General features: G+C 35.9%; 1 protein-coding gene across 1 annotated transcript; it reads left to right on the forward strand.

The window, feature by feature from the left end:
• Positions 1-1,798: 1,798 nt before the first annotated feature.
• Positions 1,799-17,625, forward strand: LOC146163084 (uncharacterized). Its single transcript, XM_083382870.1, has 19 exons — positions 1,799-1,927; positions 2,004-2,070; positions 2,572-2,782; positions 3,623-3,737; positions 4,075-4,215; positions 4,684-4,783; positions 5,728-5,904; positions 6,517-6,590; positions 6,898-7,036; positions 7,213-7,331; positions 7,749-7,825; positions 9,844-9,937; positions 10,847-11,011; positions 11,887-12,111; positions 12,724-12,877; positions 13,522-13,599; positions 14,002-14,249; positions 14,892-15,130; positions 15,480-17,625. Exons 1-18 carry the CDS (start codon positions 1,811-1,813, stop codon positions 15,117-15,119), a joined length of 2,529 nt encoding a protein of 842 aa, XP_083238996.1. The 5' UTR covers positions 1,799-1,810; the 3' UTR covers positions 15,120-15,130; positions 15,480-17,625.
• Positions 17,626-18,120: the final 495 nt, after the last annotated feature.

Genomic DNA, 18,120 nt, shown 5'->3' on the forward strand with positions numbered 1-18,120 from the left:
GGACTTTCCCAAAATGTGGTTGTAATTTTTCTAAATGACCAGAGTTTCTAAACTGTTCCAACAACGCCGAATCCTGAAATTTATTTTCATATGTCGCAAATTATTTAGGCCTAAGCTTATTGAAAAACCCATGTAACATCTTCCCAAAACCTGACTTGATGACTAGATGAACCAACTGCCCATTAACTGGGATTAAGATGCCTAATGGGCAACGTTGACGTATATAAGGAGAACACAGAATTTTGCTGTAACGTAGTTCATTTCTTACCGACGAGTGATACATTTTATATTGTTTAAAAAATCCTTATAGAAAACAGTGACTTAATTGTTGGTCAAGAGTTATTTTTTAAATAAAACGTTTTAGCAATGTATTTAGACTTCATTTTATCATCAGCATATTTTCAAAGTCTATTTGATTGCGACGTCAAGTTATGACGTTATTTTTTAAAACTCCTTGCCTACCGTGGTACAATCAAAGCGAAAAACAATTTAGGGGTCGGCGGCAAAATAAGTTTAAGAACCCCGATGTAGACTACCTGCGCGAACTTGGCGCGCTGGAATAGGTTTTGGGCAATATCTCCGAAAGTTGTGACGACACAGAGTTGAAATTTTTACACAGTCCTTGTATTGGTTACATCTTTCCAGCAATCACACTTTATGCAAAAAATATTGAAAAAAAACTAATATTCAAAAATATGAATATTAATATTCAGCGATATTAACCCTTAACTGTTGAGCCAACAAGTTCAAATTTTAACGATATAAACTAGGAGGCACCACCTTCAAAAATTTTAAACATGATTTATGTCTCATTTTGAAGGTGCCAAATAAACCCAATCCATCGGCTCCCGATCCCAGAACCTTTTAACTAAGCGAACTATTCTTTATACTAAGCTACATGGATTTGGTGAGAGCTGAAATAAAAAAACAGTAATACAGCACACAAAATTGTTCTTGTAATATAAAAAAAAAACAGGTATATACATTTAGTGTTAGGACTGAAACTTTTTTGGGGTCGATTTAATTGCGTAACATTTAGTTCAACGACCTTTTTTTAATTGTAAACGAAAAACCAATATATTGTTGTTCCATGTTTATCTCGTTGCTTGATGACTCAAAAAGAAAAATGTCACACGATCGTCGGCTGCGAACAACTCATCTAGATTCAAAGTTGATATAGCAGCATATTACGTTACTTTAAATAAGTAAAAAAGCCTTAGTTATTCCAAACAAAAAATATCATAATAGACGTCTATTTTCTTTCAAACAATTTTTTTTTATTTTTAAATATATTTGCTTATTTTGAATTGTCTAATGTAAGAATTTAGGAATAAGAAAAAAATTAAACTTTTTTCGTCGCCAAAAGTTGCATTCCATACTTTTATTTTCTTTTTAAAACCTACTTTTAATATTTTTATGGGACACATCAGTGAGCAGGAAATCGTGCACGTGGAACGGACAGCGGCTGCGTCGAGACTAACCGAGGCGGCGGCACGTTTCAAAAATCGATAACATCGATCCAAAGTGAAAGGGAAAGAGTGAATTTTTATTGCTTTAACTTATTCGTTCGTGCGTAAACACAAAGTTGATACCAAATTCAAAGCATAAAGAAATGTTTGGCACAAATTAAAATTGTTTTAAAGTCACTATTCGGCTCAATTTTAACCGCAAATGAAAATTGTTTTTTTGCGAATTTAAATAATTTCAAATTTACATTTTTCAGTGCGTTTTCTGGCCGAAACTAACTTAATGCAAGTTAGCAAAATAATAATTAAAACTTTATAAATTGGTTGTTCCACCGCTGTGCGGAATGTCGTCCTACGTTCAAGACAGGCAACGAATTCTAGTTGAGACGTCTAAATCAGAGTTCTGCAAAAAATGCAGACGCGTCTCGTTAAAAAATATACCAGGCGGCGTTCTCAATCAGGTAAATAACTTTTTACTATAATCTAGTCTCTTAAAATTTTTAATATTAGACTAAATTTTGTTTTTATTTTTTTCAGGACATCCTTGAATTGTTGAAGCCTTATTTTTACCAGCAAATCCATATTGACAAAAATAGTCAATCATGTAAGTTTTTCTGATAAACTTCTATCCAATTGAGTTGTTTCGATGCTTTTAAAAAGTGTACAGAAATTTTGGCGCTGGTCTAGAATCCAACCACAGCGCACATTTTTTGGGTTAGGGTGCGGGTTTGGATTTGGGTAGGTTAAGCATATTATTAAATAATAATACTTGACCCATACTCACCGACACCCCAACCCAAATATTGTGCGTTGCTTCAATAATTGTTTTAACGCTCTGGTAGGATTCCAGACTAGTGCTGAAATTTATGGCTATGTATAAAATTTGTTGAATTTTTTTTCACAGTGCCAATGAAATATTAAAAAAAAATATATTTTTTGACTAATTGTTGTTTGTATTCTATGAGATAAACATTATTTAAATAGTAAAATATTTGGTTCAGCAATGTTTGTGTAAAACAGTAAAGAGTTAATTAGAAATTCCATCAAATTTCAAATAAAATATTTTCGAGCAAGTTTTAATGTTTAAAAACAATTTTTTTTTCAGGTAAAGCAGTTTTACTAGATGGCGAATGTGCTGCGAGATGCATTGCCGATCTTAACGGAAAGTTCTTCCGCGGCCAACGCCTTGCTGTCAACCTCGCATCGTGCGATTTTATGCTTTGCATCACACAGCTCCCTCTGTCCTACACACACAACCAGTTCCTAAGCCTCCTTGCACCTTTCGGAACTTCAGAACGATGCTTTCTGGTTCACAGGTTGGTATATTAGGTTTGAATTGTCTGTGTTGTAAATTTTGAAATAACTTTCGTCCAAGTCTTTTATAAAAATAACAAATCCCACTTAAGTCATTATTAGTAGATTAACTTATTTTGAATTATTAATAATAACATAAATTGAATTATTAGTAATGACAACACTTAAATGAATATGTTATGAAAATAATAATCATTTTATGAAATTAAACGTCAATTATTTTGTTTGTCACTTAGTGAGATATTTGTTGCGGCTTTATTGAAAAAATTCGCTCAAACAATGTTCGATTTTACTCGAGGAAAATGAATATATCATGTTTGAGAGGTTTTTCATGTCTATACTTGTTTAGTAAATTGTTCGGTCAATAACTCCTGAGGCACAACCGATTTCTGTGACCCCAAATACTGTATTTTACACTCCAGTTTTAGAGGTGAATATTTGAGAGTTTGTATCAGATTTACAACAACAGTATATTGAATGCCTTTATCTGTGCGTTTTCTTCCTAACTTTGTGCTTGGTTGTTGATTGCGGACAGCAAGTAAATTCATATTCAGTTCTCAATCTCCTAAAGTCCCACGGTGCAGTTAAAAAAGCGCATTGTTTCAGGACAATGAGGTTTTTAACTAAATAACAACGAATGTTTGTAGATAATTGATTTTTTTCAACGCTAAGAACGTAATTGCATAATGTGATTTACAATGCCAAACTAAAACTTTACTGTGAAATCGTTTGAAAGGCCAAGGGTCTTTGTACCCCTTTATGTTCCCCAAGGGGTATGAGTACCCCGGTTGGGAACCCCTGCTCTGGATAGTAATGACTGATCTATATGTTTTGTTGTTCAGTAATGTGACGGGTGAAAGCAAGGGTTATGGCTGCGTTGAATTCACCAGCAAAGAGTCATCTATAAAGGCAAAGAACCACTTAAATGGTGCAACTGTCAACAACCACACTTTACAGGTTTCCAAGTTTAAAAATATATACATAACTATTCTGCAATAAAAAAATGTCAGTTTAAAAAGGTCTACACATTTTGCATTTAAGATTATTATAATCTACATTTTATTGTTCTTTTTAAGTATATTTCAGTTCAACTTTAGATAAAGGATGATTTTTGCACTTATTTTATTGAACACGCCTGCAAGTTTGCACAAAAAAAATTGTAGTTTTGAAGTTTAAAAAGATTTATGGCATGTTTGGTAATTCATAATTTCAACCCAAAAAAAGTTTTTCACAGTTGTTCTTGTTATACTCGTTTGTCTTTCATTTATTTTACCCAATTCATGTTTTTATGTAGGTCCATTGGCTTGACTCGATTCCCTCCGTCTATTCCGGTTTATATTCCAAGTGTCTTTTGGTGGAGGATTTACCAGACTTCAGGGACAACACGGTTCTCTTTCAATTGTTTTCACAATGCGCTGTTCCAAGCTTTTGCCAGGTAGTGTGCTGTTGTTAGTTGATGTTATTATTTTATTAGAAATGAGTTATTTGAAAGCCAGTAAATAAAGGGTATTATGCAAGCACATTGCACCAGGCACTCAGACAGGTTAAATCATTGGTAAAAAAGACAGAAATTTGCAGAGGACATGCCAACATTCTTGCAAGTGTTATTTCAACCCAGAGAGTGCTAATTATTGGAAACATGTCCTGATTGGCGTGTGCAAGTTCTGATTTCTTATCAGCCCTCTATTACAAAACTTGTTATGCTAATCAAACAACTATATACATATACATACAAATTTAGGTTATTAAATTCATTGTTTTTCCTTGGTTGTTTTAAACATGTACAATTGGACAAATGGACATACTCCAATATTTATGTGATTTACAATTTTTGTTTTTTGCTCCAAATTTTAATACACACAGAATATATTAGCGACAACAACTGTGCATTGTGTTTTTTCAGCTTGCGAACTGCAGTGTAAACAACTTTGGGATCGTGGAATACCAGGATGCAACAGACGCTGAAGAAACATGGCGCAAGCTGAATGGGAGTCCTGCTTTGGGTGAGAACATAAGCTCATGAAAAAGGGGTTAGGGCTCGGGAGCCAGAGTAATTAGCACTGGCGCCATCTTCAGGTCTGAAGCCATCAAACACTTAACCAATGGCACCGGCTGTGTGGTGGTAATTTTTTTAAGTTTCTGCAGGACAAACTAATTAAATTACATTTGCCAAACTAAACTGTTTAATTGGTTTAGTTAAGAGAAATAAAAATGTTTTTGAGGTAGAGCAGATTTAAAAAATGATTCCAGTTTCATCTCTGTCTCCAAACAAATAAAAACAATAGCTCCAGGCCACCAAATGTAATAAAAATGACTCTGTCTTCAGCAAACTACTTGGCTCCTGAGCTCTGGCTCCAACAGTCCTGATTCCTAACAGAACATGTGTGGCCCATAGTTCAAATACATACACTATTTAAGATATCTTCATATTTATATCGTTTTCTTTTCGAATTATATTCAAAACACGTCAGTGATCCAATTTTTAGCTCTTTGAAAGTTTATAGTATACATTAAGACAGTTATAATTAAACTAAAACCTCCATTTACATGCGACCCCAGTTTGTTTTCAGTTTAGTAATGCTTCATACCAAAAGCGAATGAATATGCCTAAATTATACACAAGTCCAGAGTATTTTTTTATTTGTTTTTAACGTTTTAAAAACGAGTGCAATAAAAATTTGAAACTTCAGGAATTGTTGAGTCATGGCGAACCCATAAAAGGTTAAGGCGGCCCCACATTGGGTTGCAACCTATAGGTTGGAGACCACTGCATTAAGTAAATCTTAAATGTCTGGAATATTTTTTTTTTATAAAAGTATTTGGCAGCCCTGTTATTGTTATAACCGAGCTTTGTTCAGTTATCTCATATATATAACTGCTTTGTGTTTCATGGCTTAAAAGCCAGTGACAAATAACATTGTTAAATTTATTGTTACAATTTCCATAGGCAACTCTAAGCTGAAAGTTTCCTTTTGTGTTCCTGGTCCTTGTGGGTTGGTCGTCCTCAACGCACTCAAGGCATCGAGGGATTTAAAGAGGGCCAACCCAACCGGTGGCCTTCTGCCGACCCCTGTACAATCAATGGACCAGAGTAACGGGCCAAGCATGCTGCATCACAAGAAAGGTAATATTGATAAGTAGAGATAGACCAATATATTGGTTTACTAATAATATAGGCCAAAATTCTATATATATGTATCAGTAAATTTCAGCCGATATTTGCTACAAAATATTATATAGTTTTTTGTTCCGGTTTCAGGTTTTTATAAGATTTACTCTGTATAGCTTAAAATATAAATTGAACAAATTTCAATCTCTGAAGTTTCAATTCGTTAGATTACTGCCTAAGCAGAATCGCTTGACCATTGTTGTATTTTTTAATATTTAATTATCGCATACTTTGATGTTTAATTTAAGCTCTTTTCACCAAATGCCCACTAAGGCCTTATTTAGTTACACTGAATAAAATAACAAATATTACGTTTTTAAATATTTTTAGACTTTTGTGATTTAGCTCACATTTTAATCATTTGTCTATTTTTACATTTTGGGCTTTCTACAAACTACTTCTGAGCCGTGAATTGTAAATTTGTTCAAATGATTTGTGCAAACATATTTTTTTTTTAAAAAAACTGATTTTTTTCAAAAATATAACCAAAATTTCTATGTTTTTGATGAATTAAGATTGAATACCACCGATGTATATTATTCAAAACTTACCACGATTATTTCCCAGGCGTTCCTTCTTCAGTTGCACTGACTGCAATTGAAAATGGAATTCTTAACGCAAATGCTGCAAAAGACCCTGAGGTTAGTATTTTTATTGATGCTAAATAAGTAAATATTCTTTAAATTATCCCAATTTACATTTTCAGGCTATGCAAAAACTAAAAATAAACTAATAAGATTTAAACAGATTAAATTTAAAATTTTAGGTTTTGTCTTCATTTTCAGTAGAGCACTAGTCATTTACCCTTAATGATTGGCAGATTTAATACATTGCTTTTACTTTTTTCCAAGTTTTGAAAACTACTTGCCTAATGCTTTGGATAAAAAATCAAAAACAGTTAAAATTAACTCGCTATTTTTTTTAACAAATTTGACTAATTTTTTTAAGGTCCACCACCTGCTGACAGCTTTGCAAAGTAGACTTGCCGAGAACAACATGCCGCCCTCCAGTGGTCCTACCCTGCACCCCACCTTGTGGCCACAACAACAATCCCACGCAACTGGATTGATACAGATGCAGGCCACAGGTAGTAAACCACACAACCCTTAAACCACTTTTTCAATGACTTTTTTCGCAGCTTTAAACTGAGTCATGTGATGTTGGAGTTATTGAAATTCATTTCTGAAGAATTTAATTCTGTATGATGAAAATTTATGGCATAGTTCTATTACTAAGTAAACCGAGTTTTATAATTCATCGCAGAGCACATCCCCACCCACGTAATGTCGCTGCGTAGCAGAAGTGGAAGCATCTCGTCTTGTGATTCAGGGGCAAGAGTCGACGACGATGTGTTCGAACCAACTAGAAGAAGAAGCCAGGAGGTATTACAACCTGCTTAGAAAAAAATGAACATGCAGTTTTTATTGCCATACTTTAGGTAAAACTATCATGTTAGAGAAAAAAATGACTTGTAACAGTTTTTAGATCCATGTTGATCCAAACTTTTTTGCCAAACTGATACTTCCAGCTTTTTTTAAAATATAATAATTTTTATTTCTATGCCAAGTTGTGTTTCTAGAAATTGCCATAAACATTTATTGCGTTCATTATGGTATTTATGCTGTTTTTTTCAAAATTAAATAGAAAAACAGTGTAAATGTTTTTCAAGAAATTCTTAAGGGTCTTCCAATTTATTTCACAAATCCTCCCACCACGTGCTGAGCAGTTTGGTTGGTGACGATGCAGGTTCGAACCAAACTGATTTAAGGCATTTCAGTCGTGTTTTATCTTTTATCCAGGACCAGTTTGACAACTGGAGCAACACCAAAGAGAACAACATTAAGTTTCCACAACACAATCAACGACCAGACACCAGGTAAAACTCTACATTATTAAATTAACGTTTGAAATATTATATTTATTCATCAATCAAAGCTGACAATAAACTCAGGAGCAGTGGTTCCCAAACTTTTTTTTTTTTTAACTATTTCGCGGCACACTTTTAACAGCACAACAATAGGGTAATTTTTCGTTTTTAACACACGGCAAACTATAAGTAAATGTCTCAAAAGTATTAATTTGTAATAGATAGTGCGTTTTAAGTCTAAAATGCTTCCGTGTATGCCTATTGGTAATACATATAACTTATTTTTCAAAATTACAAAAAGTTTTGCACACACTTGACAATCTCTCGAGGCACACAGTTTGGGAATCACTGCTTTTAAGAGCATAGTGGTTAGATAGAGGTTGCAGTGAGAATTGGTAAAAATATTGAAGCCCATACAGAAGTAGGAAACGTTTTGAACGTTTCGAATAAATCTTTATTCATTTTCAACAGCAACAAAGAGATATATTGGGAACGTTCACAAAATGCTATTCTGTTTGGGCTTTTCATTTTACGTCCAACTTCAACCTCCAACCATTACAGACAAATACAACGCTAATCATATGTGCGTGGGCTTATGGCTGATTCAAACTGTTTTTATTTAAATATATGCGCAAAACAACCTACTATTCACGAAAGGTCTTAATTGATTAAAAATGTGGTTTTATTTTTGACCGTATTGGGTGTTCGTTTCATTTTATTTTATTGGATTGTTGACTGGAGTAGTTTTATAAAGTTATATTTATATTAACGCCAGTGTTTTCTATTTCATTTCACCTTGAGCTTACCTAGAGCCCAGTGAAAAGAATTGGGTCGCCAAAGCTTTATTGTTGTGCTAACAGTCTTTAACGCTCAAGCACGGATTTAAAATAGTATTTGGGGAAAATGCGTGAACCAAACTGTGGCAGGCGTTAAAAGAGAATTGGGTCGTCAAAGCTTGTTATACTTACGCTTAGTATTTCGGATGCTGCAAAATATGTTAAGAGAAATTGATCTAAAACAAGTTTATAGATTTTAAAACATAAAGGTAGTTCTCCGTCAAAGACACGAATGCTGATTATTTATCAGTTTTTGTGTAACGTATTGGAGGCACATCAAAGTGAAACTCTCCACACAGATTGCCAACAAATGGCTCTGCTGAACTAAATAGTTTCAAACAAACTGAATGGTAAATAGTAATTTAAGTTATACCTGCTTGCAATGGTACACCGGGTTGCCTTCTGCAAGGCTTTTCGAAATGAGACGACCTAATCTGTATAGCGACGGTCGCGGTTTGACCGAGGTTGTGAGTTCAAACCTCACCACAGCCTAGCTTTACGAACAGGTTGTAGCAGGCAACGCTCATATGGTTGTTTCTCTACTGCCTCCTCTCTGAGCCTGTGTAGCTTAGTTGATGGAGTTCAAACCTCACCACAGGATAGTCGTTTTCTAGCCTTGCTTGCACTATTATTCTGATCAGGCGTACTAATTTTATGCTTTTTATTTCGTGTGCAATAGACAACAGTAGCAGTAGTTTGATTTCTTATCTGGTAAAACGACTTCCGAACATACCAGGACTAGTTGTTTTTCTAACCTAGCCTTGCTTGAGTATAATCCTTATCGGTAAGCCTGTTGGAAGGCATCTTGTGTGCTGTGTAATGTGTGCCGTTGTCGTTGACCTAAAAGGGCTTGATCACAGATTACACACAATGCGTATAATGAATGTTGCGATTGCAAGTTGCAACAGATTAGGCTCTTAAGTACTTGGCTAGTGTTAGGGGTCTGGAAAAATAAACATTTATTTTACAAAAAGTTGTAATTTGTGGTTAATACAATAAATTTAAAACAACTCCAATTGCGGCCTCAAAAATTAAATTAATGCTCAAATCTAATGAAACTTATTATAAAAGTAAAAGTTTGACCCCAGTCGAAAGTAAATCTAGCCAGATCCATGTTCAAGTGTAATCAGAAATTTATATATGTTGGAAAAATTATTGGTTCATAAAAAAAAACGACTTTTGTTTGTCCAGGAATTTGTTCGATAGCAGCGTAGGTGTGACGTCACTGCAACCACCCCCCTCGCTCCACAACAACCCCCTGCTTTTCCTCAGGGAGGATTCACAGGTGAGCTTAATATAGATAAACCGATAGTACCGGACGATATCTGGCTTCTACCGATAATCAGTATCGGCAAATGACGGCCGATACTTTGGCCGATATTTTAGAACAAAAATATGATATATTTTTTCGTGTACAACAAACAACTTACCCTTTTTTTGATCAGAAAGTGGGTTTTAGCATCACGCCAAGTAAATATGCAAAATAATAATTTAGTAAAGGTATATAAACTAAAACGTTATTTGGATTTTATTTTGAACTAATTCAAGTTTTAAACATTTTCCAGGTAATTAAAAAAATCAGTATCGGTTATTATTTGATATAGTTGTAAAAAAACTAAATCGTGCATCGGCATCGGTCCAAAAAAGTGATATCGTTGGTTCTCTAAAGCATACCATTGTTTGTCCTTGTTCTGGCAGCATTGGCACAGTTTGTCCTGGTCGCCGCATACATGTCTCAAAGAAACCTGAAAGTTTATAGATTTGGTGATATAAAAGTGGTTCTCCGTCAAAGACACGAATGCTGATCATTTATCAGTTTTTGTGTAACGTATTGGAGGCACATCAAAGTGAAACTCTCCACACAGATTGCCAACAAATGGCTCTGCTGAACTAAATAGTTTCAAACAAACTGAATTGTCGAATGATAATTAATCGTTGTCGTTATGCGCAATAATTGCACGAAGTTGTTCATAATTCGTCACAGATTTAAATTAAGTCCGGTAGGTCTAAAAACAACCAATTTTGTCGCATTTGGCGAGCGGGCGAGTGCAAAATAACAAACCTGCGTTCCCTTTTAATTGTTAATATCGGGATAATACAATAAGTATTGGCCACTCCTAATCAAACTCAACCATTTGTGTCATTGATAACTTTATAAACACACGAAGTCACTTCCAAACACTTGTTTCTGCAGCGAAGTGAGAGCGCCGACTCTGCTTACAGTGGGAGTCAGGGGAGTAACACTTCGGAGAATTCTTTCCCACTTGCAAGCCACAACAATACTGAACGATCAGCTGTCAATCAACACGGATGCCTGCTACCCACACCTCACAACACAGCACCCGGCGCCAAACATAGGGTGAGTTTCATTGTGTGTGTTGTAATCATAATCAGGGCTGGGGAACCACAGTAAAACAGCATTAACTCCAGGCCCGGTTCCGGTTCCGTAGCGGTCATTTTTTTAAGTTTGTTCAACACAGGCTAAATTGCGTAAGATTTGCCACACTAAAACTGTTTAGTCGTTCGCATTTGAGCAATTTGAAATTCTCAGCTAGGGCAGATAAAAATTTTATAGCTTCAGCTCTCAAGATAAAAAAAAAAATAAAAAAAAAATAGACCCGGCTCCACAAAAATATTAAAAAACGGCACCAGCTTCCAAGCTCTTGTATCAGCGTTTTTTAAACTGTGTCCTAAACTGTTGAGATTTGAAGCTTTAAGATAAACAATGTGTCATTTTTAATTTGATATGATAATTGACAATATTCATTGGAGCATGAACAAAAACGCTGTATTTTTGGAGCACATATTGGTTGGAGGTTGTATAAGTGGTAATAAAAATATCAAAGCCCATACTGAAGTAAGTAGCATTTTGAACGTTTCAAATAACAATGTTGAAAATAAATAAAGAATTATTCCCAACGTTCAAAATGCTGCCTACTTCTGTATGGGCTTTAAGATGATTTTTATTAAATATGATTATTGACAATATTCTTTGGAGCGTAATTGTGAAGGTTGTAGTAAGATGTAGAATGAATATCAAAGCCCATACAGGAAGTAGCATTTTGAAACTTTTAAAACTGAATAAAGATTTATTCGAAACGTTCAAAATGCTGCCTACTTCTGTATGGGCTTTGACATCATTCTTATTTTACCTGCCAAAAATGTTTCAAATTTATTTCCTAACACCTCGCAAAAAATCTGTCCAAGAAACCAACCGTAAACTCTTAATTTCAGCCTAGTGGGCTCCTAGGGGATGCCCCTTCCCACTCAGGAACATTTGGCCACTCGAAATTACCCCCCGGAATCCAGCGGTACCCGGGCCCGATCGGCCAGCAGTACCAGGACGTTGCCAAGCAACAACATCACCATAGCAACACCAGCAGCGTGTCGTTCGCTGGAAGTTCGGGGTCTTCGCTGTTCAACAGAGAAGCAGGATGCGTGAGAAGAACTGTGTCCAATGTGAGTCGATTTATAGATAAGTTTGTTTTTATTGAGAAAATTCTTTTAAGAACTGTTTCCAATGTAAGGTAATTCCATTTTTCTAAAACAAATATGTTTAAAACTATTTCTAAAGCAGTGCATCTCGGTCCTTTTTCGCTGGGAAGCAATTACTCAGAATAATTGTAATTATAGGAGCGGAGCTTTGGCGATCTAATTCTCTTCACTTAACATGTTTGTGACCCTAAAATAACCTGAACCCAAACACCTTCAGTAGGTTCGACTTGACCAATATCCATACGAGCCATGTGTTCAAGTTTGAGTAAATCTAGTCAACAACGAACCAAAATGAAACTACGATCCAGTTTTTGTTTGCGACCCATTGGTTGTCAAACACTGACATTAAGGCTCTGCAAACAGTTCGGTCCAGCGAAATTCTGTGGATCTTGCATTGCTTTACCTAATTGCGGTTGCATATTGACAAATTTGGGACAGAAAGTGATGGCCCATTCAAAACGTGCAGCTATAAAACAATTGTAGGAAAGCCATTAAGATCGTGTTTTTTTATTCGTTTTGAATGTTGTATCTCGCACATACCGAGTTCTTTGGCATGACAAAACCCATCTATTACAGGACAGCCACTCTATTTCGATGGAAGCTGTGTCGAGCCTACCCCGAGGTTGTTCCTCAGCCTTCAACAACGTCGTTCTACCGAAGTCGAAGGAGATGAGAGTCGGTCTTATTCCGAGGCCAGAGTTCTCAAAGTCCGACTGCGCTGCCACCAAAGGTACATTGGTGTTTTTATATTTACATTACTCTTGCCTTATGTCGATAATTGAAACGTGTTGAAACTTTTTAAACAGCTGTAAGTCCCGAGACATTAAGCTTTCTATATTTTAAGCTCTCTTATAGAGTCTCTCCTATATTTGAAGTATATAATATCCCTGTAAAGCTGTCATTTTGAACAGTTCACCCTGTTATAGTTTTCCTTTTTTCAGCAATTTTACGCAAAATAGCATGTTAAAATTAAATTAAGGGCCGAAGTAAGAGTCATTTTTTAAATCTGACTGCCACCAGAGGTGCACTTGCTAAAATACCTTTTTTTGTTAATTTAAAATGAAATTGTGACCTACTTTAAAATAACTTGCTTTAAATGGAAGCCATCGCATACCAACTGAATCTTTCGATCATTGGTGTGAGCAAGATAGGCTGAAAACACAGCTTTTGGGAGGTTCGAACTCACGACCTCCGGTCTACCTTGCTTGCATCATTGATCGACAGATTTGGCGAGTCTGCAATGGCTTTCGGTGTACTAATTATACGTAAACTGTAATCGTTAGTCAAAGGGCAGCTTCAGAAGGGCTAGATCACAGTTGAACACCAATGTGTGTGTATATTTCACAGTTTTTACCCGCTTATGTTTCCGTTTAGTTCCTGTCACTTTGTTTTGCGGCAAACCTACCACCGTCCGTTGCAAGACCGACTTCAGCAGCTTGGATCGAGGAGCGGGTAAGATCACATTTTTGTCAAAACAGTAAAGTAGGCTCCATAGTAAGATAATACTATGTATATAGTTGTTATATCACTCTTTTCTTGTAAAAAAACTATTTTTATTTATTTTTTCTATGAAATCTATTAAATAAACTACAAAGAGCTACCAGAGCACTCAATTAATTTTGCTTGTTTTTCCTTCAGTATTTTTACTTTTTATAAGAACGCGGAGTATTTTCAAAACTTTTAAACTTATATTTTTTTATGACCAAGTTTTTTTAATCTATAGTTCTTCTATAAAATTAGAAAGTAATCATTTTTTTATGAAAATTATACTTTTTAAAAAAAAATTTAAATTTTTAATAGTTTAAAAAAAATTTAAAAAATTATTAACCTACAAACCCGTTTTTATTGTTCCAGTGATAAGCAAGCAGTTTGTTGGGGGTACAAACGGCCATGAGACCCCAAAGTACCGGGGTCACCGGTGCCGAACCCCAAACGGGGTCTTGAGCGCCGATTCGCCAACCCAACTGCAACTACTGGGCAGCTCCCTCATGGAAGGATTGCTGGGTGAAAGCCCGCGCTCTAGCGCCAACTGGTCGATGGCTGGAAGCGGAAACTGTCGCCTCCTGAGGGCGCTAAACCTAATGTCGCCAACCGACTTTCCGGTGAGTTCAGGTTTTTTATTTTGGCTTACTGTTATTTGCGCGATTCGTTCTGTATCCTTGTATGAAATGACATTACCGACGCTTTTCTATGTTTTATGATCAAGTCGATAAACCACTCTGTATGTCTGTGCTTTAAATTCTGAATAACTCGCAACGCATAAACTTAAGTAGACCTTTTAGCCAGCCTGTTGGAAAGTGTTATTTTTGCCCCCTAGTGGAGTCAGGTTGTCAGAGGACTGGTCTCAGACACTACTGATTTTAATAGACTTTTCCGGCCACCTTCATACCCATTCGGAGAACCTAACCCTAACCCTAACCTTCTTTACTTTACACTTTACATTAAGCAAATGCTTTAGTTTAAATTACAATATCTTAAAACATTTATTAATGCGCTCTTTATTAAAATAATTCAAGCTTTTAAAAATATATTCATGATTTTCGTAGGTCAACACTTTCAGGGTTGCTACAAATCTTTAAATCTTAAAAGACTTCAAATTGATTTGTATTTTTTAAGAAGTCTGATTTTTTTTTCTTTTCAAAAAAAAATTGTAGCAAGCCTGACTTCGGTATTTAAGCTTCAAGTTACCCCCATTTTGACCAAAGTTTCCCTTATTTTGACCAAAGTTACCCCTATTTCCCCAGGGTTCACCGCAGACCCCGATCTCGGTGCGGAAGCGTGTTGGAAACATGCTCCCCTCCCCGGAACCAAGCCCGGAAGCGGGGGCGTACGTGGGCCAGCACTCCCAGGGTCTAGGGGGGCACTACGCCGACTCGTACGACCTGGTGGCCCTCATTGGTGGGGGAATCCCCCAAACACCCCTCAACCCACAACCCTTCCTGCAGAAACGAAGAAGAAGCAACGAGACTTAGTTGTGATTGTGGTGAGTTGGGTTTATTATTTTGTTTTGAGGAATTGATAGGAGTTGCCACAAAGCCTTTAATTATCTTTGAGTTGTTTCCTTATTTAAAAAGCGCTTCCTCACGTAGAACATAGTCAAAGTTTAAATTTACTGAAAAAACGGTACAAACATTTTAGTTTATATTATTTGTAATCATTTCTAGTAACTTTTTCCTTATCTTATTAATTTTTTAAACCATTTAACGGGTTTGCAAAATCACCTATAATAAAAAAATGCAAAGTATTTTAAAGTTTAAATATTTTTTTTTAAATTAAATACTTTAAAACGTAAGTTTATTTTCCAGTTTAGTATTATTTTCACTTATTTACAGAAGTTTCAAATGTTGATGCCAAAAAGTTCAAAAATTCTCTCAATTGGGGAATCAAAACCTCGCCAAATAAATGCAGAGAAAAAAAATATCAAGTACTGTTTATACAAAAAAAAACCGACGCCATATTGCTTTGAAACGCCATTTTACCGCAGCGCCTTTTTCTGTTTATTTTTTTACGTTAAACCGTTGCTTTAAGTTTTAATCATTCCAATTGTTTTCTTTCTTATTTTGCGCGACCCTTCTTCCAAACGAAAACCCTCCAATGGACAAAGTGTCCATTCAACTTCCTTTCCGACTAACTATGTCTTTTTTTTTCTACTCAAACTTCCAGCCCCTTTTATAAAGATTATTATTCGCTCGTATTTAGCTCGAAACGACTCTACTATCGAACAAGGTGTGTCAATTTACTGATCAACTGCTTTCTCTATTTCTGTCTCTCAAAACGTGGTCCCATGGCTGCTTAGCGGAGCAAAGTCCCGGAATAACTCGCCCACAGATTGAAAGTTAATGATGGCGTGATTTATTTTTTAAAGTTAGTTTTGTCAAAATCTAAACGCGATCAAATGTCGAGGTTTTTAATTTTTTTTAAATAAAACAAAGTTTTATTCAAGATTAACTACTTGGTTGTCCAAAAAAAAAATTCTACACGATTTTAAAATATCCAGCAATAAAAAGGAAGCAGATTTCGATATATCATCTTAGGACTCAAAAAAAACTTTCACTTTCGCCACTTTTTCTTGTGAAACCCAGGCCTCAAACAGTTGTTACTGCAGTTCAGTATTTTAGTTTTGGCTTGTTTAATTCCTAGCCTTGGCAAGCGGCCATGGACCACCATATTGTACTGTCTCATCATTGTCCTGCTTTTGTGCGAACCTGCCCACACGCACAAAAACCTTTACTCTTACTCTCGTCCAATTTTGTGTATTAACGCATCTCTCTGTTCTAACATCGCGGCGGAAGCCAAGCTTGGCGCAAATTAATTCAACTTTTTATTTTTTTCTAAAAATCGTAAAAAAAACTATATGCCTTTTTTACCGGTATATTCTACTGCACAACACAACACATTTTTCTTTACAAAAAATCGCAAATAAAAATTTAGAAGTATTTATCTTGCTTTCAATACTTTTATCCACAATGTTTAAAAAAACTTCCATTATTAATCAATCAATGTTAATTTTCATAGTGCCATTGTTATCTTTAAACGCACCCAAAAAAAACAATTATCTATTCTGCATTTAAAATCACTTTTTTCTAATTTTCGCGTGTAATTAAAAGCTATTTTTTCTAGTATTAAACCCCCCCAAAAAACATGACAAACTGCTTATTGTGCTGCTTATATCGCTTGGTGCCCTCTTCTCTTAACGCTCCTTATATCCGCGCATTGTCCACTCATGGCTGTGAAATTATATTTGCGAACAAATCCCAGGTAAGTAACAAACATTGTGCCATTTCACTTATACGTCAACCACATCACTGCACCGAATGCCAAACACCATTAATTAAGAGCAAAAAAACATCCAATTTTTAGGTTTGGGGGATTTCGAGGTATTTTTGCCCCCAAAACGCGTCATTTAGGGGTGTTTTGGTCCATTCCGACATCTTCTTGGGTAACATAAATCTCCTACCTATTGGCTAGAGGGGTGTTTAGTGGGATATAAAATCTCCCTGCGCCCCTACGAAATTCTTAAGCCAACTATTTTTGGTCTAGGTGGTGTTTAGTGGGATATCTGATCTCCTTACAGCCACGGAAACGCTTTAATTCGGGCGAAGTGGGTTACAGAGATGTATGGTTCCCCTTACCCTAATGGTTATAGGTAGTCCGGTGACCCCGCCCCTAAAACGCCCAATTTGGATTTAGCAATGTTTTAGGCCAGACCGACCGACCGACTTCTCTCTGTTGAAAAACATCCCCTGAACGCCCTAGTTTGTGTTTAGTGGGTAAGTGTGGTCTTTCTGCACCCCTAAAATAACCTACAACGTCCCGATCTGGGTCTAGATTGTTAAGATGTCCCCTGGCCCCAAATACCCCCAACCCCTCGCCTTTGTCCGATTTCGCTGCTGTCTTTACTTGCGTTCACAATTTATTTCCCTCTTCCGTTCTTTTGTTTTCGCTCCTTTTATTCTTTTTCTCCAGCGCCGTTTACCATTGAACTTCCGCTACTTTTGGGGTTCTTGTGTTTGTCGTTTAAATACAAGCTTTCAGTTAACTAAATACGGTTGCAGAAGTAGAAATTTATTTGGAGGATAATATAATGAAGATCTTCCGGTACTGAAATATTTTGTTTATGGAAGCCGAAGTCTTATAAAATACAAGTACCGGAAGAGCTTTTTACTATAGTATGCCTGCTAGCAACAGCGTATATATGTGAAGGATTTTCACAAGAATTAAAAACCCACTGAAGCCTTTTACAAATTTGAGCAATCACAAAAGAAGTAGTTAAGATTCAAACTCGCTTTACCAACTAGGTACATAGGTTCGGATAGAAGCAAGTCGAGAAACAAGCATAGCACCGTTGCCTGCTGCATCCTGTTCGTATAACTAGCCTGCGGTGAGGTTCGAACTCACGACCTCGGTCATACAGGGACTTATTTCTACCAACCAAAGGCTCAGTAGCAACCACTTTATTTGTACCTTAAAACT

Source organism: Ascidiella aspersa, chromosome 2, assembly GCF_963924565.1.
Source record: "Ascidiella aspersa chromosome 2, kaAscAspe10.2, whole genome shotgun sequence".
Taxonomy (NCBI): domain Eukaryota; kingdom Metazoa; phylum Chordata; class Ascidiacea; order Phlebobranchia; family Ascidiidae; genus Ascidiella; species Ascidiella aspersa.

Coding starts and splice junctions, on each gene's coding strand:
- LOC146163084 (XM_083382870.1), top strand. CDS start 1,811: ATGTCGTCCTACGTTCAAGACAGGCAACGAATTCTAGTTGAGACGTCT. Junction 7,332..7,748: donor CTAGAAGAAGAAGCCAGGAG/GTATTACAACCT, acceptor TCTTTTATCCAG/GACCAGTTTGACAACTGGAG. Junction 11,012..11,886: donor CACCCGGCGCCAAACATAGG/GTGAGTTTCATT, acceptor TCTTAATTTCAG/CCTAGTGGGCTCCTAGGGGA.